A 25,534-nucleotide genomic window follows, 5' to 3' on the forward strand; every position below is an offset into this window, starting at 1 on the left:
ATTTCGCAATTCATTATAAAATAATTTTCTAACTAGTCTAACTCTAATATCTAATATTTTAAGTAGCTGGATTTTTAGATCATAAACTACTGATATCGTTTAATAAATAAATATTTTATTTTTAACCAGGTAAAAAGCAGCTTTTCCGTCTAGTTGCATTTGCTTACAGGGAACTCTTGACCGGACCAAGATGGCGGACGCGTTGACGTCTCGCAGCAACGGACCAGCAACGCAGCAATCATTTCGCGTTTCTACATATACCACTCGTTTGAGAAGTCCAGGCCACCATACGTTCGCATATTGCTCACATGACAGGAAGCAGAACGGTCAAACGTGTGAAAAACAAGGAAAGAGCGGAAAGTATTGTAAATAGATCAGTACTTCGCACACTGTAATGTCTCAGTATTGTTTTGGTTGACACAGAAGGTAACAAGCGTTGTCATTTAAAGTAAGAATATATATGAACGAAGTTTTATTTGTTAAATGTGTTATTGCTTAGCGCGTTGTCTAGACGTTTTGTGTTTATTTAGATATTTATTTGATGTAATCATAGCGTAGGATTTTAATGTAATACGAAAACGTATACAGGACAAGAATGCGTTTTGTCTAGCAAAAAAAAAAAAAAACCCAAACAAATTGCAAAAAACAATGCATTTTAACAGACGTTTTAAGCACCATGTTACAGCAGAGTCGGGTGTGTTGCAGTTTCATATTACAATCAATCGATATCCAAAAATGGAGAGTTGTTTAGAGGAATCACATTTTAAAATAATGTTTTCTATTACTGGTCACTAGCCTAGATTAAATGCACCTGTCTTGTAATCTGTTATATGAACCATGTTGAGATTAGCTATTGAGATTTGTACTTTTTCTGCATTTCGTTTTAATGGTAGTAATTCCCTGAGGATGTCTGATACCCAGGGCGGCCAGTCCATTCTTGTGCACAACCTTTCCACGCTCTTGCGGAATAATGGTACTATCCTCTTTGTTACCATCTACTGAATTTAATCTGTATTTTGTAATTTGAACATTTAACTGTGTGTTTTTTTTTTTTTTGTTGTTGTTGTTCTCTTGCATTTTTAGGAGACTCTGTGTTAGATGGCTCAAGCACTTTGACTCTGCAGGTGGCTTGCATACAGCACCTGACACATCTCTTTGAACAGTACTTGATTTCACACCCACGACAGTACAGCTTCTTGGCTTTGCCATCACACCCAGCCGATACCACGTCACTGCTTCAGGTGCAGTTTCTGTTCGACATGCTACAGAAGACGGTCTCGCTTAAGGTATGGGATTAGCAAGCTTGAGGGAACATTTTATAAAGTAGCTGCAATGCAGCTCTTTAGGTGTGGGGTGTAAACAATATATTGCACCATTTGGAGCCTTTATAAATTATAGGGCAACTTTTAAAGTAAATCTCACCACATTTAATAATTGGGTTACGTGATTGTTGTTTAATGATTATTCTTTTAAAATAATCATACAACCCCTTGTGTAAAATATCAATAAAAAACAAATTAATTTTAAAATTTCAAATTTCATTAACCCCTATTTTATTTACAATAGAACATATAAAACATTGAATGTTCAAACTGAATAAATGTATTAATTAAAACAATTTTTTATTTGATGGCAGCAACATGTTGCAAAAAAGGTTTGATAGAGCCAAGTTAACCACTGTGTAGCATCCCCTATACATATGGGAACAATCTACAGTGGTACCTCTGAATACAAATGCCCCCGAATACATATAATTTAGAATACCTTTTGAAATTCATGAAAAATGTTCGTATCGAAAATCAAAAAAGAGAAAAATAAGTGATAACAGTGATATCGGGTGACAGTCTGCCCGATATCATAGTGGAAGGCGATTCGTCTCCTTCCAAACAATAATTCTTCCTCCTTCTTCTCCTAACATCATCTCCATCATGCCAGCATTCACTCTTTTTTCAAAGGTTACGTACCCAGTAAAGATAATGTTTTCCTCTTTTAGATGTAAGGCACCTTCATTAAATGCTAAATACCAAATAATATTAGTGCATATTGGTTGTATTTTTATATAAATTTTTAGGGTCGTTCAAGACGAATTATCCCATTTTACATTATTCCTAATGGGGAAATTCGTATCAGTGAGTGCGAAACGTGTTCCGGGGGAAATGAATTCGTATTCTGAGGTACCACTATATATAAATTTCGGAATTGAAGAGACTCATTGCTGTTTTGGGAGAGGAATGTTGTTTTATTTGTGTCTGAAACAGGATTCTGAAACATCTGCCCCTGTCAGGCAATTTTTTTTTCATACCCAATTGTGTGACAAACCTGTTGCCAGTTTACCTAATTAGTTGCAAAATGTTCCTCCAATTGTTTCTTTTATAGTAGTATTTAATTTCCTTTTGTTGGCCCATCCCAATTTTTTAAAGATGTTGCAGCCATCAAATTACTCTATTTTTCTATTTAAAAAAAACATTTTCTATGTTCTGTTGTGAATAAAATTTATTAAAATTTTGTACAGCGACCCAACTTTTTTAGTAATTGGGGTTGTTCTATATAATACTAAAAGTGTGTTTTTATATTATGCATATATAAGTTATTATTTAAATTATGCAAAAGAATAGTTTTCATTTTTCTTATAGTGAAAACACCAGACACTCTTGTTGACACGCATAATAGACAAAGGGTGTGGGTGTTAGAACCCTTGGATATTTAAGGAAAGTATTTTTTAGCATTTATTTGACATTGTATTTTCAAATAAAATCAGTTAACTAGGTTTGTAGAATGCCACCAAAATTACCTCTCTGTTGAAAACAGCACTTTTGGGCTATAAAAGAAAAAGGACATTAAGCAGGGCAACATTTAATTATGAAGTATAACCCATTAGAACACTATAGACTTGGTTGAAGCAGTAATTTTTTTCTATTTCATTAATTAAACATTTGTATCTTTTTTGTTTGTTTTTTTGTTTTTTTAAATAGTTTCTAATAGATTTATGACTCCACCTAATATCACAACCAGCTGTCACTAATGTTAACTGTAATCTAATGTGCTCAGTCAGTGAAAAGTTCAGAAATAGGAGGCTCTTCTGCTTAAATGTGTGGTAGGCATTCTATTTCTGATAGGGATCTAGGATCTAGGAGGGTTTATGTCATGGCTATGTAAACTTTGTCTTAATGAATGATCAATACTTATCTGTGTGACACTGGATATTCTGGTGGGAATGGGGTGGGGGATTACAAAATCCAGAGAACATGCAGTGTTTTATACCCCCATAGTAGTATTTTATAATCATTGTAAAACTGGACTTTTAACCAGTGCAGCATGGATAAGATATGGGTTATGTGGTCATATCTTCTGACTCTCCTTTCATTCTCGACAAACTGTTACTTGTTTATGCACTTTCTAGAACACGTGGACACTAAGGCATTACTTTCTGCTTGGCTATTTAGATATCTCTGTGATGAAAGAGTTTTTCTCATATTCAGCATAGCGATCGGGATGTTTGGATTTCAGGTGATAAATTAAACCCGACGTGGAGAAAGTCTTTGCAGACGCACCCCATCTTGAAATTTCGGCATTACATGTTTTGCAAATGGCTATCCGTGGATCTTTCTCATATATACTAAAATACGTCCACACCGCAGACAAGCACGGTTTCTGTTTGCGTCATCACAACAAACTGTTTCGGCCGTGTTTTTTCAGTGATCAAAGTCTTTCGGGCCGAAAACCGAAAATGCACTTTTGGCCATTTTCGGCCGAAAATTTTCGGTGGCCGAATATTCGGTGCATCCCTACTTATTATTAATAATATTATAGAAATAACATTACAATAGTAGTAATATTGTCATCATGTCAAATGAAAGATTGGAGAACACCATCTAGTGATACTATATAATCTCAAGGCTTACTTCTATTTGCATGTGGTCATAGTTAGGGGTCAAGTGATATGTGATTTTCTCTGACCGATGCTGATATTTAAAATTTTTTTTGCCTGATATGGTTGGCCAATTGTATTTTTTCCCCATTCATCTCATAAAATCCAACGGTTAATTAATAAGACATGATACAGAAAATTGCTTAAATTAAACATTTATTAAAAACAGTTTTTGCATTTTCTAGCAAATTTTGGTACCTGAGCCTGGTTGAAAGCTCACTGACAATACAGTACCAAAATTTTTTACCTCATTCACTCTTTAAATACATCGTGTAACTAATGAAATTTATTAGGCTAGATTAAATACGAATGATAAGAACTTAAAGCCTGGGACACACAAGTTGACGGTCAACCATCTGGGAATGTTGTTTTTTTTTTTTAGCATCGGTCAGCTTTTGTTTTGTTCTGCATCGTTGGCTCTGTTTTTTTTTTCTTTCTCGTCAATTCTGCCTGTGGATTAGGTGAGTAAGAGTACTCTGATTGGTTATTTAGCTTAGCGAAAGAGCACGCCAAAAATTATTTTAAAAAAGGTATTTGTGTGTTGTCACAATTAAGTTGAAGGAAGTTAATAAGCATCCACTGTTTAATATCCTATTCATATTCTTAAAAAGATTAAATATTCAAAAGCTTGTCATATGTAAAGGAATTGGTATGTTACACCATTTAATTACATTTTAATACATAAATTATAAATGATACATTATTAAATGATGTTATTTAAATTTATTTATTTATTGTGTTGAGTCCGGGTTGTACAGATCAGTCACGTGCGTGTGTGTGCGTGAGTTTCAGTTCAGTTCTGTGTATTGAGGAGCCTGATGGCTTGAGGAAAGAAACTGTTGGGAAGAAAAGGCCAGCATTACAGACTTCGAAAGCCCTGGGCAGATTAGATTGACATGGCCGCACATAGAGGCTGAAATCTGATTGGACCAAAAAAAAAAATCTAACGTCCACATAGACCTACTGGAAGCAGTGCAGCCAAGAGATACACTACAAAATGAAGAGAATAAACTGTTGGGAATAAATTAATACACTTTCATGGAACAAATATTAGAATTTATGTTGTAAATGTAGGTCAGTGCTTCTGATAGTGTTTAGGCCAGCAGAGAAGGCTTTGCTGCATTTAACCGCCTGCCATTGCATCTTAGTCACCCCCAAAAACTTGCACGCTCACCTTTCTTTTTCCCACGCATGCACAAACTTTCGTTAACCTGGTTTAAATAGTGCAAAAAATCAGATATGTTAACAATGATCATGTTTTTATAGCAGTGCCACACTAACACCTGACTGTGTTGGAGCTAGTGAGGATGCTCTCAATTACACACATAAAGAAGCTTCTGAGGATTTGGTATACCATTGCTAAATTTCTTGCCTTCTCAAGAAGTACTGATACTGACATGATTTTTTGAGCCGTTGTGTAGAGTTATCGGGCGAGTTGAAATCTTCAGTGATGAAGGTAATTAAAGCATTGCAGGGATGAGGAATATAAACCTGCTCACTATTTAAAACTTAACCTGGTATATCTGACTTTGCTGAAATATACAACTGCAATTTATAAAAGTTAATACCATGTTTATCAATAATTTGACCTAGAAGAAGTACATATAATGAATAAAGCAGTAAGCATAAACAGAACGGTGTGGAACCTTAAGTCATCTGAACTTCATAATTCATACTAGCTTTAAGAATATAAATACTATTGTATTAAAAATTTTAATAGAAGCTTTGCATAGAGTTGACAATATTTATTACTGTGTGCTAAAACAGCTTGTTCATCCACCTGGGCTAAGACTCCAGTCCATTGTGAAAATTTACCCCTTTAAGTCCCTCAAGCACTTGGAGGTAAGCTAACATTATAATAACATTTGTAATTTAAACACTGCATTTTGCAGTTTTTTAACCGTGTCAAAGAAAAGTTGTGGATGTTGCATGCAATGTTTTTTATGGTTCCCTGCCATGGCCCAGGTTCAATTCACAGACAGAACACCAAGCTAGTTTCAGTTTAAATATGCAGACCATATCAATAATCTGCTCTGATGACCAATAAAAGCTGAAGAAACATTACAACATAAATGTCTTTTTTAAAATAACAGCAAAAATTTCATATATTTGTAATTTATATTAATCTAAATGTGTATATATATGGGTTTAGTTTGTTTATATATATATATATTTTTTTTGTATGTACCACATACTGGACTACTTGGGTTGTGTGGGTCCAGCTGAAAAGAATTCCTCCTCATTGTTTACAAGGGCTATGTGGTATCTACGCTCAGTTGGAAGTCTTCACCTGCTCTAAAAGCCTCAACAGTTTGGAGGTATCAGTTTGTTATTAACATGCTTATTTTTACTGTCATAATCCAGAGTTCTAAAGTGTACTTTGTGTGTTAAAGGAGCTGCTGTTACTCTGTGGAGGAGATCTCAGTACAGCCCTGCCTTGGTTAGAGCTTCACACTCTGAATTTCAGCTACAATTCTATTTCCTGTCTTGATGAATCCCTGGTAATGCACAACAATTCTCTGCTTCTCTGCTGATGTAGATATCAAATCAACTCATGAAATTGTTGGATTTAGTATTGATTGTTCCACAAGGATTCAGTAGTGCCTGCTAATTTTAGCGTTGTTTTTTTTTTCCAGAGATTGTTGAATGTTCTGAAGTCACTGGATTTAAGCCATAACAAGATCAAGGAATGTGCTGAATTTTTGAAGGCAAACTAAAATTTCTCCTTTAGTTTTTTATGCAAATTTCTACATTATATAATTTGTATTGTACACGTGTGGTATAATGTGATATTTCTGTCTTCAGCCACTCTGCGAGCTCAAACATCTCAATCTTTCCTACAACAACCTACAGAGGGCACCAGAGCTTGGCCTGAACACTCAAGCAAGACTGGTCACTTTGGTGCTCAGACACAATGAAGTGGAAAACATTAATGGTGAGAGTACTGGAGAGGTTCCCAAGTTATGTTATATATATATATATATATATATATATATATATATATATATATATATATATATATATATATATATATATATATAATTATAATAATAATAGAACGGTGGTTGCGGGTGGTTGGCGTGTGGCTATGTTGTCATCATTTAATATATTAGACATGTTTAGTGTATAAGAATGATTGTTTTGTGTTTTTGTCTGAACACAGAGATTTCCAAAGTGTATATTGTAGTGTAACCGGGGTCTCATTAAGTGTTACATAGCGGTAAACATAAGAGGAACTCCTATGGCTGCCATGGTACAGTAAATCTGTTGGTAGATTTTACAGCAAGGCTGTTTTTGTAGCCAGGATCAACCCAGATGCAGAAGGTATTTTGTTCTGAAGCGTTCTTTGTCTCTCTAATCAAAGAAATGATGATGATAAAAATAATGTTCAATGTAAAGAATTATCAGACAGAGTTAGAGCTTGTAAAATGGGATTTCTTGGCCATAACAAATTGAGTTAATACTGTAGGGCAGGGGTGGCCAACCCTCGGCTCGCGAGCCGCATGCGGCTCTTTGGCTGGTTTCATGCGGCTCTTACGTTCATTTCAAAGTTTGTGTGGGTTTGATTTTGAATGTGCGTGTTCGCTTCGCTTGAGTTCAATACGGTATTTTAAGACTTAAATGAGCTTGCCCCTACTGGGAAACTTTGCGGTATATCAGACCTTGGCATGAGGCCAATCATAAATTACAGGGATGCACCAAGAATTTTCGGAAATACCTCAATCACCGAAACAACACGGCAGAAACACAATTGTAAAGACGCAATAAAAAAGCGCAGCAGGACACGGTTATCTGGATAAGAGCAACATGTCTGTGGTGTGCGGATAGCGATTTGCAAAACATGTAATGCTGAAATTTCAAGAGGGGGTGTATCTGCAAAGAGTTTCTCCAAGTCGGGTTTAATGTATCACCTGAAATCCAAACATCCCGATTGCCATTCTGAATATGAGAAGAACGCGGCGCAGAAAAGTAAAGTCAATCCGAGCATGCGCACTCCGTCTGTAGAGGACGTTTTTGAAAAGGCAGGAAAGTTTTCCAGTGATGGTGCCAAGGCAAAAGGCATAACACAAAAAATTATGGATTTCATTGCCTTTTGAATTGAATTTTCATTTCGGTGCATCCCTAAAATATTATCGTTGGTGTGGCCCTCTGACACAATTCAGGTTTCTCATGTGGCCCTCTTGTAAAAATTAATTGCCCACCCCTGCTGTATATTCATCTCACGCACATGCGCATTTGACGAAAATACCGTATTGAGCTCAAGCGAAGTGAACATGCACATAAAAAAAAAAACACAAACAAAGTCTGAGTTTTCTATCCTGAAACACGTGAAATCAAAGCATCGATCTGTTTTGACTGACACACATGTGAAAGAATTGCTTCGAGTGGCAACAACGGAATACGGGGCAGATTTGAAGGGGGTTGTTCAAGGCAAAGAATGCCAAAAGTCCCACTAAATACCATGCATAGTAAAAGAAAAACGCTATTGTAAATTATTATATATTTTTTTGTGGACTTGGTTAAACAGAATTTGTGTGTGAGACAGTGCATACAATGTTCATTGTTGAAAATGACTGGACTGTGGTCTTAAAACTGTAGGAGTCAATTTCTGTCATTATGTTGGTGTGTGACATTTACAATAAATCTGGCTGAGCAGAGGTGTGTGTGTGTGTGTGTGTGTGTGTGTGTGTGTGTGTGTGTGTGTGTGTGTGTGTGTGTGTGTGTGTGTGTGTGTAAGAGGAAGGGATGGGTGATGTTCATCTGTGCCCATGTGTATGATGTGGCTCTTTGGGGTAACACAGTCAAAAATGTGGCTCTCGGTCTCTGACTGGTTGGCCACCCCTGCTGTAGGGGCTGACTTCAGACAATTCATTACCATATCTCTTAATAGAGAAACGGTTCAAAGAGAAGCAGTGGATGCTACCTTGGAAAGGTTCAAAGAATTGTTTCAGCTAGCGTTTGAGAAACATGAGCAAACTGTGGTAGAATGATTTCTCTGGAGAGATGCTAAGTGGGAAAGCCAAAGTGGGAAAGCCAAAGAAACACCAGCACTCCTACACTTGCCTTATCCCTTACTCATACCCCAGCATCATCTCGTATTACTCCAATACATCACCAATAACCTTTCCATCTGTAAATCCAGTGCTCTTGGAGGCACCATACCCTGTAGTCGCCTTCCATGCCATATTCTTGCTACAATATCCCACTTGCAAGCCCTGCCTGGTGCTTCTTTACTCTGTGCAAAACCTGTTTGAATAGGCTTCCCCTCCTTTGTCAAGCATGGAGCAAGGACCTGTGCTGGAGAGCAAAAAACATAAGGTACATGATTTTAAACCTTTCCTTTTAGATGATTACCTCACTGAAGTGGAAGATGAACTCAAAATGAAAGTACAGCAGCCAGGCCAGCAGTTGAGAGACTTCCTATATGACTACTAAGCCCTTTGCCTGTGGAAGCCTGATTTTACAGAAGGTGGTAGTATGCATGAGAGAGTGCAGTTAAGAAGTTATCAAGTTCAGTGGAATAACTTTGTGGGAGCAAAAGATCATTGGCAGAAGGTTGGTATGCAGAATGCTAAAAAAACAGTGCATAAAAAAAGGCCTTTGACCGCCATACTCCGATACTGGTGCATAGAGTCATCAGCACTATGACATTGGACTCGCACACTGTCCTTGCTGCATGAGAGCCTTTGGAGACAGATTGGAGAGGACTTGACCAACATATATGTGCCCACTCAACAATGGTTGAAAGATTAATATTCAAATGATAGATGTGTAAATGGGAAACAAAATAAACCAAAGTGTGATGTGTCTTATACAAAATGAAAAAATACTATACAAATAAATACTTTGAATACTACAAATGAACTCAAAAAAAACCTAGTCTTTGTTAGTGCTTGTTTAAACAGTCATTGTGCACATTATATTCAAAATGTCTTTAGCAGGATCTCCCTCACCTGAATAATCATCTGGTAAACTGATCTTTGTGAGATAGAATCTACTCCCCAAATAATGAATGTGTATTGTGAGGAGCAGGATCCTCTTGTGTTGTGGTGCTGTTGTGCACGCTTCACTTAACGATTCTCCTTGTCCTGATATGTCCCAAGAACTTCCCTTGAGTTTGCTTGTACTGACAGACTAGCTTTAAGCCCATTTGCTGCCAAATGATTGCTGCCTTAGAGAATCTTGTCTACACTAAATTCTGGATTGTGATGGAAGCAATAGATTGTCCACGTTCTTTTGGAGGGCCGTTTTTGGTGTTAATTTTAAAGATCTTTGACTGTTTAAATGCTTTATTGTAGATGGTAGACTGGTACATTGAAAAATGCCTTATATAGGATAACCACATAAAACTAAGTGCTATTGGGTAGAATTTGTGATAAGATTGTACATGGACTTACTACATTTGGTGCTCTTGTATGTACTGCAGCATTTACTGCCTGTAGATCTTGTAAAATTTTTATTCATCAGGTTCATCTGTATTAGTATGCTTATAGTATGCCCCCCTTAATTCCCGGCTCAGACAATTCTTTCTTTAGTGTTCTCAGCATCCTTTTTTTTCCTGTTTATTAAGCATATGAAGTGACCTTCACTGTGTCTTCTTCTATCTTTGGCATCTCCTTCTGCCAGGGTTAGGGTTGTTTTTTTTTACCACTTGAAACATTGCAAGCATAGCTTATCTTATCCCACTTCATCATTGTCTTTTCTTGCCCCTCTCTGAGCAGTTTATTTGCATGGACAGCATGACATCACCGGTGCACCATGGATATCATCAGGTGGCATCAGATCCTGTCATCTCCCGTCATATTGGTTAGGAGATGACATTCACTTGTATATTGTGAATTGAAACTTGACTAGCAGATTGAGGTATTGATCTTACCTTAACTTTAAATTGTCCACTAAACGGCGCTATTCATTGTCACACCTAAACAAGCATATATTTTGAAAAACACTGGTCTACAATTATAAAGCTTTGGAAATAAGTGTAGCTACTTTTTACCAGTATTGGGTCACTACTAAAAGAAAATCTAAGTCCGGAGTTTTAATCAGCTCCACTTTCCAAAATACAGCCTCAGGTCTGAATTGCATCAAAATAATTCAAAATAAGGTGTGTGTTTGATTATGCTTCCTAACCTTTCTGCAAACTGTAATATAGCAATTAGAATGGTGCCACAACAATCATTATATATACATTTATAATGTATATTTTGACTTCATTAAAAATATACATTATAAATGTATATTTTTAATGGTCAACTTTTGTAAATTTGGAATTTAGTGTCAGAAGTCAAAATACGACTAAAATGCGACTAAAATTTTGCAAATGCGACCAAAAACAATAAATTGCGAGTAATATTTTTGCCTGGATTGCCACCTGCGACCATATAAATGTACACGTTATGACCATATAATCTGCATGTTATGACTTTTTATGTGCGTGTTCTATCACATCATTTGTTGACATAATAAACAGAGATGCATGCTCCGCCTGCGCTTGAGTTAAAGTGCCAAAATAACCGGACAGTTAAATCAAAACTCACCTTTCCTCATCAGAAAAAAACATGTAGAAACTAAAAATATCAGACTTTTTTCAAAACAGTCTCCATCTCTGTCCAACTCTTCCCCTGATGACACACCTGTAGTAAAAAGGCAGGCTGAAGTTGTGCCAGTGTCGGAGAGAAGGAGAATGACAGAGGCACTGAGGACCATCTTTCCATGTCAGTCAGTGAAAACATAAATAAAAGTTTTTAAAATACATTTGAAAACCTTTGATTTAAGTGTTTTCATGGCTGAGGTACAATAACGAAACAGAAAATGTTTTGCAACTTCTACTCTAAAGCAGGTAGAGAAATTGTGGGGAAAACTGATTTCATTTCCCGAACAGATCATTTAAGAAAAAAGACGGTGTGAAAACACGCCGATAGTCAAAAGCATTAAAATGCTCGTGATCACATAATGCCAAAGAGAGGGCCACAAAAAACAGCGTTAGCGTTTGCAGTGTCTCGTTCAACACCGCCTATATGATCGCTTCAGTTCCCAGGCCATGCTGTAAAATGAGAGCAGATGTACACACGACAGGTTGACTTGAAGTAAGTGTTTAAAATTTTTTTAAAGTTAATTCTTGTGTGTAAAAAAAATTTAATTTGGCACCTGTTGTTTTTCTCATAGGAGCCAATGGCTTATTAATTGATTTTTTTTTACTGGAGCCCTGTGTTTTGTATGAACTTCTATACAATGTGCATTATGAACTTTTGTAAGTTGTTGCAAATAATGAACCCCGTTTTTCCATCACCTTGTTAACATAATGATATCTTTATCATGTTGGTTACTCTGGTTCATAACTGGTCCACAAAAATGGTAAAGGCACATTATCTCATGGTTTCAGTCTCGCTTGCACATGGGCACATTTTATTCCGGCCAGACCACAGAGGGGTTTTTTTTTTTTTTTGAGTCAAGGCTTCATGAGTGGCACAGTTGATAGCTGGTGAGATGAAATTCTTCACAGTGTATTTTAGTTAATTGAAATCTGGTTTCTTTCGGTTTACTTGGGTCTCTGAGTTGAATAGTCTGTGTTCCACGGTCTGTGTACCAAGATAGTTCCTCCAACTGGTCTTACTACTTTCACCATGGGCAACTGCACTGCTTCATGTTCTTCCTTTTTTTTTTTTTTTTTTTTTTTTAAATCTGTTTGCAGTGGACTTCCAAGTTGTTGTCCCTCAGTATGTTATTGCTTATGAACTTGCGAACATGCGTGCTTTGACCAATGTGAATCGATCTGTCCCTGTTGTGCATGGTTCAGGTTCTGTCAGTTCATGATACAGCAGTGGATCTTCAACATCTGGGTACAGTGGTGGATGATTTGAATGACTTGCTGTGGCTTTAGGAAGATTAAACAAAAATTCTGAGATTATGCAAATGATACACAAATTCACTTTGGCTGTCTAAATGATTATTCCATTAGTGAAAAATTAGCCAATCTGTGTAACTGTTTGCATTGGACAGTAGAAGGTCTTTACCCAAACCAAGTATGTTTTTGCAGTAATTGCTTAATTGGCAACCTTGTAAAATGTCTGTTTAAATCTGAATGACTGATGGAGGCCATGCTTTTTAAGAAATTAGGTTCTGATTATAAAGCCACTTACCAAGTAACGAATACCACATACAAATTTAGGTGAATCATAATGAGAAATGGTTATTTGACATTAGCTCAATTTATAACTATGCCACATTACATTTATGGCATTTGGTAGATACCCTTACCCAGAGTGAATTACAATCATGTAATTGATGCAACTGGGCAGTTGAGGTTTAAGGGCCTTGCTTAAGGAGATAACAGTGGCAGGTTGTTAGTGCTGGGATTTAAAATTATGACCTTCTGATCAGAAATCCAATCTTTTAACCACTTACTGCTTTTATCAGACTTTTTTATAGGTTCAGTATTGCTCTTTAGAATCTACATAAGATATTCAAATGTTTTCAAGAAGACCAAGAAATAATGCATTGTTACCTATGTGCACAAAAGTTTAGCAATTATAATGAGGTACAGACTTGGCTAGGTCTCCCTAAAAGAAATATAGATTCATGCAACTATTTTGTTATTATAATAATTAAATTAAAGAACACCAGTCTGTATGAACAGGTGTCTATACACACCTTTAATCATTGTCTCTTAATAAAAGCACAAAAACACCTACACCTTGCATTACCCCTGATTACTAATAGTAATAATAACTATTATTATTATTATTATTATTATTATTATTATTATTATTATTATAAAAATATTAATAATAAACAGAAAAATTATGAAGAACATGTTGGCTTTGTTTAAATGACATCATGTTCAAATATTTTGACTGCAGGCATTGAGCACTTATCTTCTCTTCAGCATCTTGACCTGGCCTACAACCTGCTAATGGAACACACTCGGTTAGCTCCACTCTCCCTTCTGCATAATCTTAATATGGTGAGAAAATGTCTTTGTTCTGATAAATAGGTAGTTGGATTGAATGTAATGGTTTTTTTTACTATGCTAGCTGTACCTGGTGGAAAAAGCAGGGATATACATACTGCACAGGGCTCTGAAACAGTATAGGGGAAAGCTGTACTTTCCAATTTTTTGAAGTGTATTTGTTAAATTTAAGCATTTTAGATTATCATACAATCAATAAGATGAGACAAATATGAGAAAACAAAAGCAACACATTTTACACATATAACATTGATCTGCGACCACATGCTTCTGATAACTGGATTTCAGTCATTCACATTGCACAGTAGGTGATTTTTAAGCTACACTTTTTTATTTTTATTTTTATTTTTTTTATTAATTTAGAAAACCTTTAATTTAGCCACATTGGAGGGCTTTTGAACAATATTCAAAGTTCTAAGTGGCCATGGCAAGTTGACCAGGTTCTGAAATAGCAAAGTATTCACCATTCACACCATTACAATACCACTACCATGTTTGACTGCAACACTACTTTTAGCTTAATTTTGGACCTAATTCAGTTCTTTATTCGACTTCTTACTCCTCAGTCCAAATAACGTTATCTCAGGACTTCTGGGGTTCATCAGTGTTTTAAAATGTTTGCTGAGCCTTTTGTGTAGCAGTAGTTTTTAACTCTGTCTAATCAATACTATTCATGCCCATTCACCAGTGAGTGGCAGTAATCAGTGGCAGTAGTCTGTCTTAAAAACTAAATATCTTCAGTGTGTGTATAATACTGATTTATTATGTTTTGTTTTAATTAGGTTTTTTTCTGATTACAGTTATCTCTAGAAGGCAACCCTCTGTACTTCCAAAAAACACACCGAAAGTCAACCGTGTATCACCTTTCCCCACAAGCTGCTTTCAGAGGAGTGTGTACATGCATACGCTCCTATTGTCTGAACATGTTCTGTTATTTACATAATTATTTAGTAGTTAATTAGTGTAGAAATGAATTGTTGTCTGTGTTTTTACCATAGATTCAACTGGATGGTTCTACATTGTCTTCCACTGAGCTTGCAGTAAGGAAATTGCATTTTTTTTCTGAAATTACATGAATGTAACAATATTTTTAGGTAGCTGGCAACTGAAATGTTTTTCAAATATGGGCTGATAGTTTGACTAAGCTTCCTTTTGGAGGTTGTTTGGGTATTTATTGTATTGTTGTGTTTTTTTGGATTTTGTTAAATTTTGAGTGTGTTTTCCAATGCGTTTATAATGCTGTAGGTCTTAACAAAACCCAGGCAGTTAATACCCCAGATGTCCCAATCACTCCAAGTTGCCATGGCACCGGCGCAAAAGATACAAGACATGTCAAGTGCAAGAGAGGAGTTAAGTGTCCACTTGTCTATAAGTGAATCAGGAGCAAATCGAGTTTACAAGAGGAAATCTAAGGTGAGGTTGCAAAAGCAAAACATCCTTCCACAAACACCTTTTTAGGGCTCCAGACTGTGACTAAAATGGAAAAATAATAAATTGCAAGTAATATTTTTGCCTAGATTGCCACCTGCGACCATATAAATTTACAGGTTATGACCATTTAATCTGTATGTTATGACTTTTTATGTGCGTGTTCTATAACTTAAATTGTTGACGCAATAAACGGAGACGCATGCGCGTAAAAACTCACCTTTCCTCATCAGAAAAAACGTCTGTTGTTTTTCTCATAGGAGCCAATGGCTCCTTAATTAATTTTTTGTCTAAAACCCTGCTTCTACTTATGCATTGATTAGTACCTAACGAAAGTGGTCCACTGAAGGACAACTTATGAACTGGTAATGCAGATATGGGCTTAGATGCACTATGGGAAGATGACAAGCCAGTGGAATGCTCTTGGCAATTTTTAACTACAGTAGCTCTTTTGTGGCACCAGACTATCTGTACATGCATCTGTAGACCAATTTTTTTTTAGATTTTAACCACTGCATACCGAGAACTCCATGTCAGACCTGCTGTTTTGGACATTTTACACACTCATTTTACAAATTTTACACATTAGTTAGACTAATAAGTCTAGATATCACTCCTTGCTACTTCTTTTTGTTCTTTCATTTAATAATGGCACTAAGCACTTCAGAAACAGACAAAGGCTCTTGGTTAATTTAAAGAAATTATTAAAAATGGGGTAACAGTTTTTTGGTTTTGGAGATTCTGGAAAACGCTTTCTTTCACCAGACTGTATACACATGCACTGTGCAGCAGCCTAGTACAAAATATTAATGCAGATACAATGAATGAAAAGCTTTTAAAAATACAAACCTGATTCAAAAAAAGTTGGGACAGTGAACAAATTGTGAATAAAAACAGAATGTAATGATTTGGACGTTTCAAATTTCAATATTTTATTTAGAATACAACATAGATGACATATCAAATGTTTAAATTGAGAAAATGCATAATTTTAAGTGAAAAATACGTTGATTTTAAATTTCATGGCATCAACACATCTCAAAAAAGTTGGGACAAGGCCTTGTTTACCACTGTGTGGCATCCCCTCTTCTTTTTATAAGTCTGCAAACGTCTGCGGACTGAGGAGACACGTTGCTCAAGTTTAGGAATAGGAATGTTGTCCCATTCTTGTCTAATACAGGCTTCTAGTTGCTCAACTGTCTTAAGTCTTCTTTGTCTCATCTTCCTCTTTATGATGCGCCAATTGTTTTCTATGGGTGAAAGATCTTGACTGCATGCTGGCCATTTCAGTACCCGGATCCTTCTTCTACGCAGCCATGATGTTGTAATTGATGCAGTATTTGGTCTGGCATTGTCATTTTGGAAAATGCAAGGTCTTCCCTGAAAGAGACGACTTCTGGATGGGAGCATATGTTGTTCTAGAACAGGGGTGTCAAACTCAGGCCCGCGGTGTAATTATATTTGGCCCGCGAGGTCATATCAAATGTGTATTAGAGCTGGCCCGGCAGTATATAGCGCATTCACCACTAATACTACAAATCCCATAATGCTTTGTTAGTCTGTTGGGGCGTCACTCGAGACCGCTGAAAAACTCTGCGTACTCAGCGCTGAATTTAACCCGCGATTTGCCGACTTTGAAGCCCAGAAATGCACATTTGATCTGCTCAGTAGTCCGTTTGTGGTTGACGTGAAAAGCGCACCAACCGACCTGCAAATGGAGCTGATTAAACTCCAGTGTAGTGACACGCTCGAGTCAAAGTACGACTCTGTGGGTGCTGCACAGTTTACATGTTTCCTCCCCGACACACTACACCAACTCTGTGCCCAAGCTGCTCAAACGCTCTCTATGTTTGGCATCTTATATCTATGTGAGTAACTGTTCTCTTTGATTAAGATGAACAAAACACCATTTAGGAGTCTCACTGATGAACACCTTTACTCAATCCTGAGAATTTCCTCAACTCAGAGCCTAAACCCAGACATGATGCGCTTGCATCTAAGAAAAGATTCAGGTATCTTTCTTCAACCAATAAGAGTAAATCAGAGTCAATTAGAGTGTTACAAACTGAGATTGAATGAATGTTGTCTTTATGCACTTTTCCTACTCCAAGCCATGGACTGTTAATGGTTAAAAGATTGGTTTTTTTAATTGAAGTAAATTATTATTTTTGGTTTTGTTGTTGGCCTATGAAAAAAGATTTACGTTGTAAAGGAATTTGAAATGCTACAGATAGAAAGAGACATAATAAGAAACGAATACCACAGGTTTGTGTTTTATTTGGAATTTAATTTCTCATGTGTTTATAATATTAAACTTTGTTTGTTCCAGATTTAATGTTTATGCAAAACTAAAGTTTGTTTCCATATGAAAAGGTTCAACATCTGGAGAGACAGAAAACATGCACAATTGCAGTCAACTTTTCAATAAATATTGAGTTTGGCCTGCGACTTTGTCCCAGTTTTTAATTTTGGCCCACTCTGAATTTGAGTTTGACACCCCTGTTCTAGAACTTGGATATATCTTTCAGTATTGGTGGTGCCTTTCCAGATGTTTAAGCTGCCAAAGCCACATGCACTCATGCAACCCCATACTATCAGAGATGCAGGCTTCTGATCTAAAAGCTGATAACAACTTAAGTTGTCCTTATCCTCTTTAGTCCGGATGACATGGCGTCCCATTTTTCCAAAAAGAACTTTACATTTTGATTCATCTGACCACAGAACAGTTTTCCACTTTGCGACAGTCCATTTTAAATGTGCCTTGGCCCAGAGAAAACGCCTGCGCTTCTGGATCATGTTTAGATATGGCTTCTTTTTTGACCTATAGAGTTTTAGCCAGAAATGGCTAATGGCATGGTGTATTTTGTTCACTGTCAATGTTTTCTGGAAGTATTCCTGAGCCCATGTTATGATTTCCATTACAGTAGCAATCATGGGCATCCAGTATGGTTATCCTGCCTTGACCCTTACGCACAGAGATTGTTCCAGATTCTCTGACTATTTGGATATTATGCACTGTGGGTGATGATAACTTCAAACTCTTTGCAATTTTTCTCTGAGTAACTCCTTTCTGATATTTCTCCACTATTTTTCGCCGCAGCATTGGGGAATTGGTGATCCTCTGCCCATCTTGACTTCTGAGAGACACTGCCACCCTGAGAGGCTCTTTTTTTACCCAATCAATGTTGCCAATTGACCTAATAAGTTGCAAATTGGTCCTCCAGCTGTTCCTTATATGTACATTTAACTTTTCCGGCCTCTTATTGCTACCTGTTCCAACTTTTTTGGAATGTGTAGCTCTCATGAAATCCAAAATGAACCAATATTCATAAAATCGTTCATAATATGCCAAAATCGTCACCCTGTACAAAAATAAAGGTGACAGGAGTGATTGCAACAACTATAGAGGCATCTCCCTCTTGTGCATCGTGGGCAAACTGTATGCAAGAGTGCTGTTGATGCGCCTTCAACAGCTGGCAGAACGTGTCTTCCCCAAGTCCCAATGTGGCTTTCGAGCAGAACATACTACAGTGGACATCATCTTCTCCCTTTGCCAACTTCAGGAGAAGTGTAGGGAACAGCAGAAGCCCCTCTACGTTACCTTCATATACCTTACCAAAGCCTTTGACCTAGTTAGTCGGAATGGGCTCTTAAACATCCTTGTGAAGATCGGATGCCCCCCGAAGCTTCACAGCATGATTAGATCTTTTCATGATGGCATGAAGGCAACCATCCAGTACAATGGCAGCATGTCAGAATCATTTGACATCAAAAGCAGCGTGAAGCAAGGTTGTGTCCTTGCTTCAACCCTCTTCGGAATCTTCTTCTCCCTTCTTTTGAAACATGCTTTTAAGAATTCCACCGAAGGGGTGTATATGCATACACGATCAGACGGCAGACTCTACAACATCGCAAGACTCAGAGCAAAAACCAAGGTGCGCGAGATCATCATTAGAGACATGCTCTTTGCCAAAGAGCAGTCAGCTCTTACACTTAACAAGATCTACAGTGTCTGATGGGCAGATTCTCCCAGGCCTGCAAAGGCTTCGGTCTAACCATCAACCTGAAGAAGACCAACGTGCTGGGCCGAGAGGTGGATATATCACCTGTCATTACCATCGACAATTACGAACTTGAAGTGGTCCACCAGTTCACCTACCTGGGCTCCACCATCCGCGACATGTCCTTGGATACCGAAATCAACAATCGCATCGGCAAGGCCACAACAACTCTAGGAAGGCTGACCACTCATGTCTGGGAAAACCCTAAGCTGACCACTCAAACAAAGGTGGCAGTATAAAAAGCTTGCATAGTCAGCACCCTCTTGTATGGAAGTGAATCCTGGACAATATATGCCAAACAAGAGCAGAAGCTGAATAGTTACCACATGCGTTGTCTCTGTCGCATTCTTGGCATCAGCTGGAACGACAAAGTGCCCAACTCCCAGGTTCTTGCCCGCGCCGGCCTCCCTACCATGTACACGCTGCTCAGACAATGCAGACTGCGCTGGCTTGGTCACGTGCGCCGTATGGAAGACGGGCGGATCACAAAAGAACATTCTCTATGGTGAACTCGCACACAGCAAAAGACCCCAAGGTTGCCCCCAGTTGAGCTATAAAGATGTCTGCAAGCGTGATATGCAAGCCCTGGACATCAATATAGAGATCTGGGAGGACATTGCAGCTAACCGGAGTAGCTGGCGCTGTCTGCTCAGGGCACAGATAAACACAAGGGAGGAAAAGATCTTGAAGCAAGTGGAAGAGAGGAGAACTAGTCAAAAGACACATGCACAAGGACATCCACTCACGACAAACTACATCTGCATTTTGTTCCACAGAGATGTCACTCCCAAATTGGTCTTACCAGCCACCGAAGATGCTTCCTCAGAGGCAACACTACAATCTCTTAGGGTGCTATATCCACGATCGTCTACGACTGAAGGAGGCCTACTAATTGTGAATAAAATATAAGTTTGAGATTTGTAAATTATTGCATTTCTTTTTTATTCACAATTTGGAATTGGCTTTGTACTGCAGAATAACTATACAGTTAGCAAGTAAATAATTCAGTGTGTCACAATTTAAGCCTAAGAATTTAGGTTAAATAAAATATTTCTATCCTTTATTGTGATGTGTCCAGTGGTGTTTAATAAGTTTAATGGTGGTCATGAAAATGCAACGGTGTTTAAGGGGCAATTTGTTCAGGTTGGACTTGAAATGGATTATAAAATATATGCACCTTAATGGCACTCTCTGCTCTTACAACCAATTAATTTAATGTTTATGTAAAAGTTGTGCAAAAAACTTTTTTTTTTTTTTCTTTTTTTAGTTTTAGTTTAGTTTTTGAGTTGTTTTTTTTTTTATTATTCTTTTGTGCATAAGAGGCCACGTTGACTCAAAGAAATTCTATTCGCTTAAATGTAATCTTATACCATATATTGCAAAAAGTTGATTGTGGTGAGAAATTAACTGCCTAAAATCAAGACGAAAAATTATCTGACATAAAATTAACAGCCCAGGCTTCCTGGATCATAAAGCAAAAACGTGTCTAGGTTACGGATGTAACCCTAGTTCCCTGAAGGAAAGAGACGCTGCGTCAAAACGATATGGGAACGCCCTGCATTGTTCTCGATCTGAATCATGTGTAAAATCCAGACAATAGGCAAGTCTTCAGTGGGGGACGTAGCGCAAACTAGGAAGCTACAAAAGGCGGAGCAATGGTATTGGCATTAGCTTCTAAGAAAGTCCGTAACCTAGAGACGTTCCCTTTCAGGAACTCGAGCTGCGTCAAAACGCTTTGGGAACGAGTATACTATCGCACCATACTGACCAGTCCGTGCCTAGAGTGTCTGGGCAACACCAGCGTGCAGGAAAGAGGAGCCGGGAGTGGCTCTGATGTTGAGTTCGTAAAACCTGACAAAGGTCAACGGGGTGGACCATCCCGCAGCGTCACATATGACAAGGTTGTTGAGGCCGCCATACTCGGGTCAAATGAGCCATGACTCCGAACAGAGTGGGAAGAGCAGAGGACTAGTAACCAACCAAAATCACATCCACAATCCATCTACTGAGATTCTGCTTATTGGCAAGAAAACCTTTCCTATGAGGGCCATAGCAGACAAACAGTTATTCCGACCTTCTCCAAGGACTCGTCCTGTGGAGGTACGTACCCATGTCCTCGCACTGGACACAGTCGATTCTGCTTCTCCTGGTCTGGAACTAGGAAGGTAGGAGGGCAGAATGCCTGCAACACGACAGGTTGTGAGGGATCCGTAGGGATCTTGGCTAAATACCCATCTCTAGCCTAGAGGAACGCACTGGCGCACTGGGGTAAACTCCAGGAGAGACGGGGGGCCACAGACAGGGCCTGTAGGTCCCCCATCCTTTTAAGGGAAGATATCTCCAAAAGGAAGGCGGTCTTAACCGACAGGTACCTAAGGGCCACCTCGGCCAAAGGCTCGAAGGGGGGCTCAGACAGAGCCACCAGCACAACGGCCAAATCTTACACAGGCACTCCGGATCGTATCCCGGGCCTCAGTCTATGGGTGCCACGCAAGAAACGTGTCACGAGAGAATGTTTTCCTAGTGACTGCTCTGCTGCTGGAGGGAAGGCGTACAGACGAAGCCTCGGCCATGTCTGCACCATGGCGTCCAGCCCCAGTGGGGCTAGGTGAGAGAGAGAGAACCAGAGGGGACAGTGCAAGGTCTCCCGAGTCGCAAACGGATCTTCCTGGGCTCTGTAAAATCTCTGCCATACCTAAGAGAGTGAGAGGAGTTTCCCGTCGGCCCACAGGAGGATCTGGCACGCCAGCCTGTAAGGGGGCAAGACCGAAGACCCCCTTGACAGTTGATGTACGAGACCACCGACTTGTTGTCCACACGGACCAGCACGTGGTGACCCCTCAGGTCTCGGAGGAAGTGTTGGAGTGCCATAAGCACAACCCATAATTTCAAGGCAGTTTATGTGCTATGAATGATGCAGCTCGTCCCACCAACCTTGGGTGGAGTGTGCACTCAAGAAACGCGGCACAGAAAAGCAAAACCCCTTCGAGCATGCGCACTCCGTCTGTGGTGGACGTTTTTGAAAAGGCAATGAAGTTTCCCAGTGATAGTGTTGTATTGTATCTTTAAGCGGTTGCACTTGTTCTGAATGCACTTTGTTTTTATGAAAGAACATATTTAATTTTACAACCTTTCAGCAGGCCAGAGGGCCTGTACATTATTATTTAATGTACACATGAGTGCATTTAAGTTAAACATTTAAGTTTGAATTTTAATTTATTTTATCCTGTGCATTGTTGCTATGTGCTATAAATAAATATTTTCATAATTTGTAATTGATTTATTCTTTGAAACAAAAATTGAAATGCCTTTATTTTAGTAAGGTTAGTACATAGTCATAGCCATAAATGCAATAGTAATAATAATTGGCATAATTTCTTTCGGTGTTTCGGTTTTCGGCCTTGCATTCCTCTTTTTCGGTTTTCGGTTTCGGCCAAGAATTTTAATTTCGGTGCATCCCTAGTATGTATGTATGTATGCACACGTGGATAATGCTGGCTTGGTGTTTTTTTACAGAGTAAGGTGAAGGTGAGGGCAGCTAGTATCTCAGAACCCAGTGATACAGAACCCAGTACCTCATCTTTGCAAGGTGAGTGCATAAGTGTATTTGTATTTTTTAATATTGTGTTTGAAAGCCAAGAACCCAGAAGCAGGATCGGCGTCAAATTTTTTTTTATATGACAAACAAAAGGAGCATTGCTAGTGGTATGCAGGTTTCTGACCAAACTGTCAACAGAAACAGACTCAGTCCAGCCCAGCGCCATGCAACTTGATGGCCATTTACCAGAGAACACCAGAATTGTCTGGCCTGCTAGCCAGCAGTACCCTTGCTGCTGTTGGGCATCATGTTAAAATCCTCAGAGCCATTGTCAGATCTTACGCTGGTGCAGTGGGCCCTGGGTTCCACCTGGCCTCATGTGGCAAGTGTGTGTGTATATGCAGTCTAATACATTTCTGCATGACTAAGGCATTGATACCACAGACCCTCTCAATACCTGGACCTGAATCTATTTGAGAACAACTGGGATGCTATGTATGGCACATCAGAAGCTACTGTGTAGCACCAAAGGCTTTCCAAGAGTTAACTAATGCCCTGGTCAAGGTCTGTGAGGTGATTTCCTAGGACTCCATCTGCTATTTTTTGGGAGCATAGCCAGATGTTGTCGAGAATGCATACGGGCACATTATGATTTGCCATGATGAAATTTATGCAACTTGGTCTGTAATTATATCTTTTTTTTTTTTTTTTTTTTAGATATATTCATCTAGCTCTCAGTGGGTTGATGATTTTGTTTTCCATTGACCACTGTTACATCATTTTGTTTTCATTGAAATACACAGTGTATTTAAAATTATCAACTTCAAATGTTCTCATTTATTTGTTTATTTATTTTTAGCAGCGTATTTATTATAGAATTAAGAATTATGCAATCTTAACATTACATTGCATATTACACATATTAAGTGGTCTCAATAACATATATTAACACATTTCCTCTAACTATGCACTTACTACAAAGACATCACCTTGCACCATCAGAAGGACATTGAGAATTTAGATAGCTTTCGAGAGAAGATGGGTGAGGACTGGCTTCGCTACCAGCATCATCTTTATGGCACACCAGCCCTTGTGTTTGGACCCAGGGTGGACAGACAGGTAACACAGACAATTGCTGAAACCCACTGCATCCCTTTGCCCCCCCAAACCAAAACTGATTGCACAATGCCAGAGTCTTTTGATACCCCACTCCTATCCTCTAAGTCAAAAGGAGAAGAGGAACAGATATTAGACTTTCAACCTGAGACTGAATCCACCTTGCAGTGGACAGGACACAGCTTTGTAGGCATTGAGTCTACGCTAGAGACAAGTCTGGTAGACCCACAGTCTCCAGAGAAGGTCACCAATGATCCAGCAGTTGGAGAAGAAGAAGAAGACCTTGAAGGTTTGTGTAACATTCAATTGTAATCTTTTGTTTTTGTATATGTGCAATGTTTGTCTAGTTTAATTTTTTAAGTATTTACTAACCCTGGTCCAGGAATATTCATAATGCCGTTTCCCATTCCCAACACACTTTTTCGCGAATAGAAGTTTATCGTGGTCTTGATGTAACGATACATTTTTTAGATTATTTGCATTTTATTTTAAAACCTGTTGTTACAAAATAGATTAACAGAATTCTGGAGTTAGACTGCTCATGAATAAGCTTCAAATGTTTAAACAGATGTAGAAGAACAGTTGGCTTGCCAAAAAATTTTTTAAAGACTTTGCTAGGTAATTGTTTTCGCCACACTATGAATATTACTCCTAAAGATATATAGTCAGCATTAAATGTGCCATAGTAAAACAGAGAACTGCCTAATCAATTGAACTTGTAATGAATTATTAATTTTAAAAATGTCTGTGATTTACCTTCACAGCAGTGGAACTTAAATTACATTTCAAAAAATTAAATATTCTTCCTTTTCACATTTGGGGGTAACCACAATTACAAATGCTTTTTTGGTTCACATGCAAGAAAAAAGGCACTATTCTGTTGTTCATTTATGTGTATCTTAAGATTTGAAAGACTGTATTATTTATTTTATTCCTGTATTGGTTTTCACAGTGGACCTGTGTAGGCCTATGCTAGTCAGAGTGCTCTCTGAGATTGAGGATTTTAACAGGAAGAAGGAATCAGAGCCGCTGTTCCTGAGAGTGCATCAGACTTATATTTTGGAGGTGGACATGTACCAGGGCTGTGTCAAGAGCCGATTTGAGCTAGACTGCTTGCAGCAGGTCAGCAGCTCTCAAGCCATCTGGACAAAGGAGGTCAGTTCTGTTTTGCTTTATTCAGATTGGTGAAAGAATTCTTTTCATTTCCCTAATATATAAATATATATATGTATATGTATGTGTGTGTATGTGTGTGTATATATATATATATATATATATATATATATATATATATATATATATATATTGGGGTGTAACAGTACATGTATTCACCCCAGAAAGTCAAGGTACAGTTTGGGGTTTCCTGTAAAGGATCGCAGTACAGAGTCGTAGTTAGGGCGATAACGGTGTCTCTCTCTCTCTCTCTCTCTCTCTCTCTCTCTCTCTCTCTCTTATATATTTATATATATATATATATATATATATATATATAT

General features: G+C 38.2%; 1 protein-coding gene across 5 annotated transcripts in view; it reads left to right on the forward strand.

Moving 5' to 3' along the window:
* Window positions 1-277: 277 nt before the first annotated feature.
* LOC124397854 (serine/threonine kinase 11 interacting protein) overlaps window positions 278-25,534 on the forward strand; it is a 69,574-nt gene continuing 44,317 nt past the window's right edge. For 3 of the 5 annotated variants that reach the window (XR_006928011.1, XR_006928002.1, XM_046867746.1), the window contains exons 1-15: window positions 294-448; window positions 894-973; window positions 1,084-1,286; window positions 5,696-5,770; window positions 6,151-6,246; window positions 6,322-6,429; window positions 6,565-6,636; window positions 6,734-6,863; window positions 13,789-13,892; window positions 14,699-14,788; window positions 14,897-14,938; window positions 15,144-15,311; window positions 22,904-22,976; window positions 23,908-24,330; window positions 24,994-25,196. Coding sequence is in view for 3 of the 5 variants with exons in the window: in XM_046867746.1 (XP_046723702.1) it covers window positions 907-973; window positions 1,084-1,286; window positions 5,696-5,770; window positions 6,151-6,246; window positions 6,322-6,429; window positions 6,565-6,636; window positions 6,734-6,863; window positions 13,789-13,892; window positions 14,699-14,788; window positions 14,897-14,938; window positions 15,144-15,311; window positions 22,904-22,976; window positions 23,908-24,330; window positions 24,994-25,196 (1,854 nt within the window). In the remaining 2 variants the exon portion in view is untranslated. Of the gene's footprint in view, window positions 449-893; window positions 974-1,083; window positions 1,287-5,695; window positions 5,771-6,150; window positions 6,247-6,321; window positions 6,430-6,564; window positions 6,637-6,733; window positions 6,864-13,788; window positions 13,893-14,698; window positions 14,789-14,896; window positions 14,939-15,143; window positions 15,312-22,903; window positions 22,977-23,907; window positions 24,331-24,993; window positions 25,197-25,534 lie in introns of all 5 variants that reach the window. The other 2 variants (XM_046867910.1, XM_046867828.1) reach the window with 2 other exon arrangements.

This window comes from Silurus meridionalis, chromosome 1 (genome assembly GCF_014805685.1).
Source record: "Silurus meridionalis isolate SWU-2019-XX chromosome 1, ASM1480568v1, whole genome shotgun sequence".
NCBI classification, from domain to species: Eukaryota; Metazoa; Chordata; class Actinopteri; order Siluriformes; family Siluridae; genus Silurus; species Silurus meridionalis.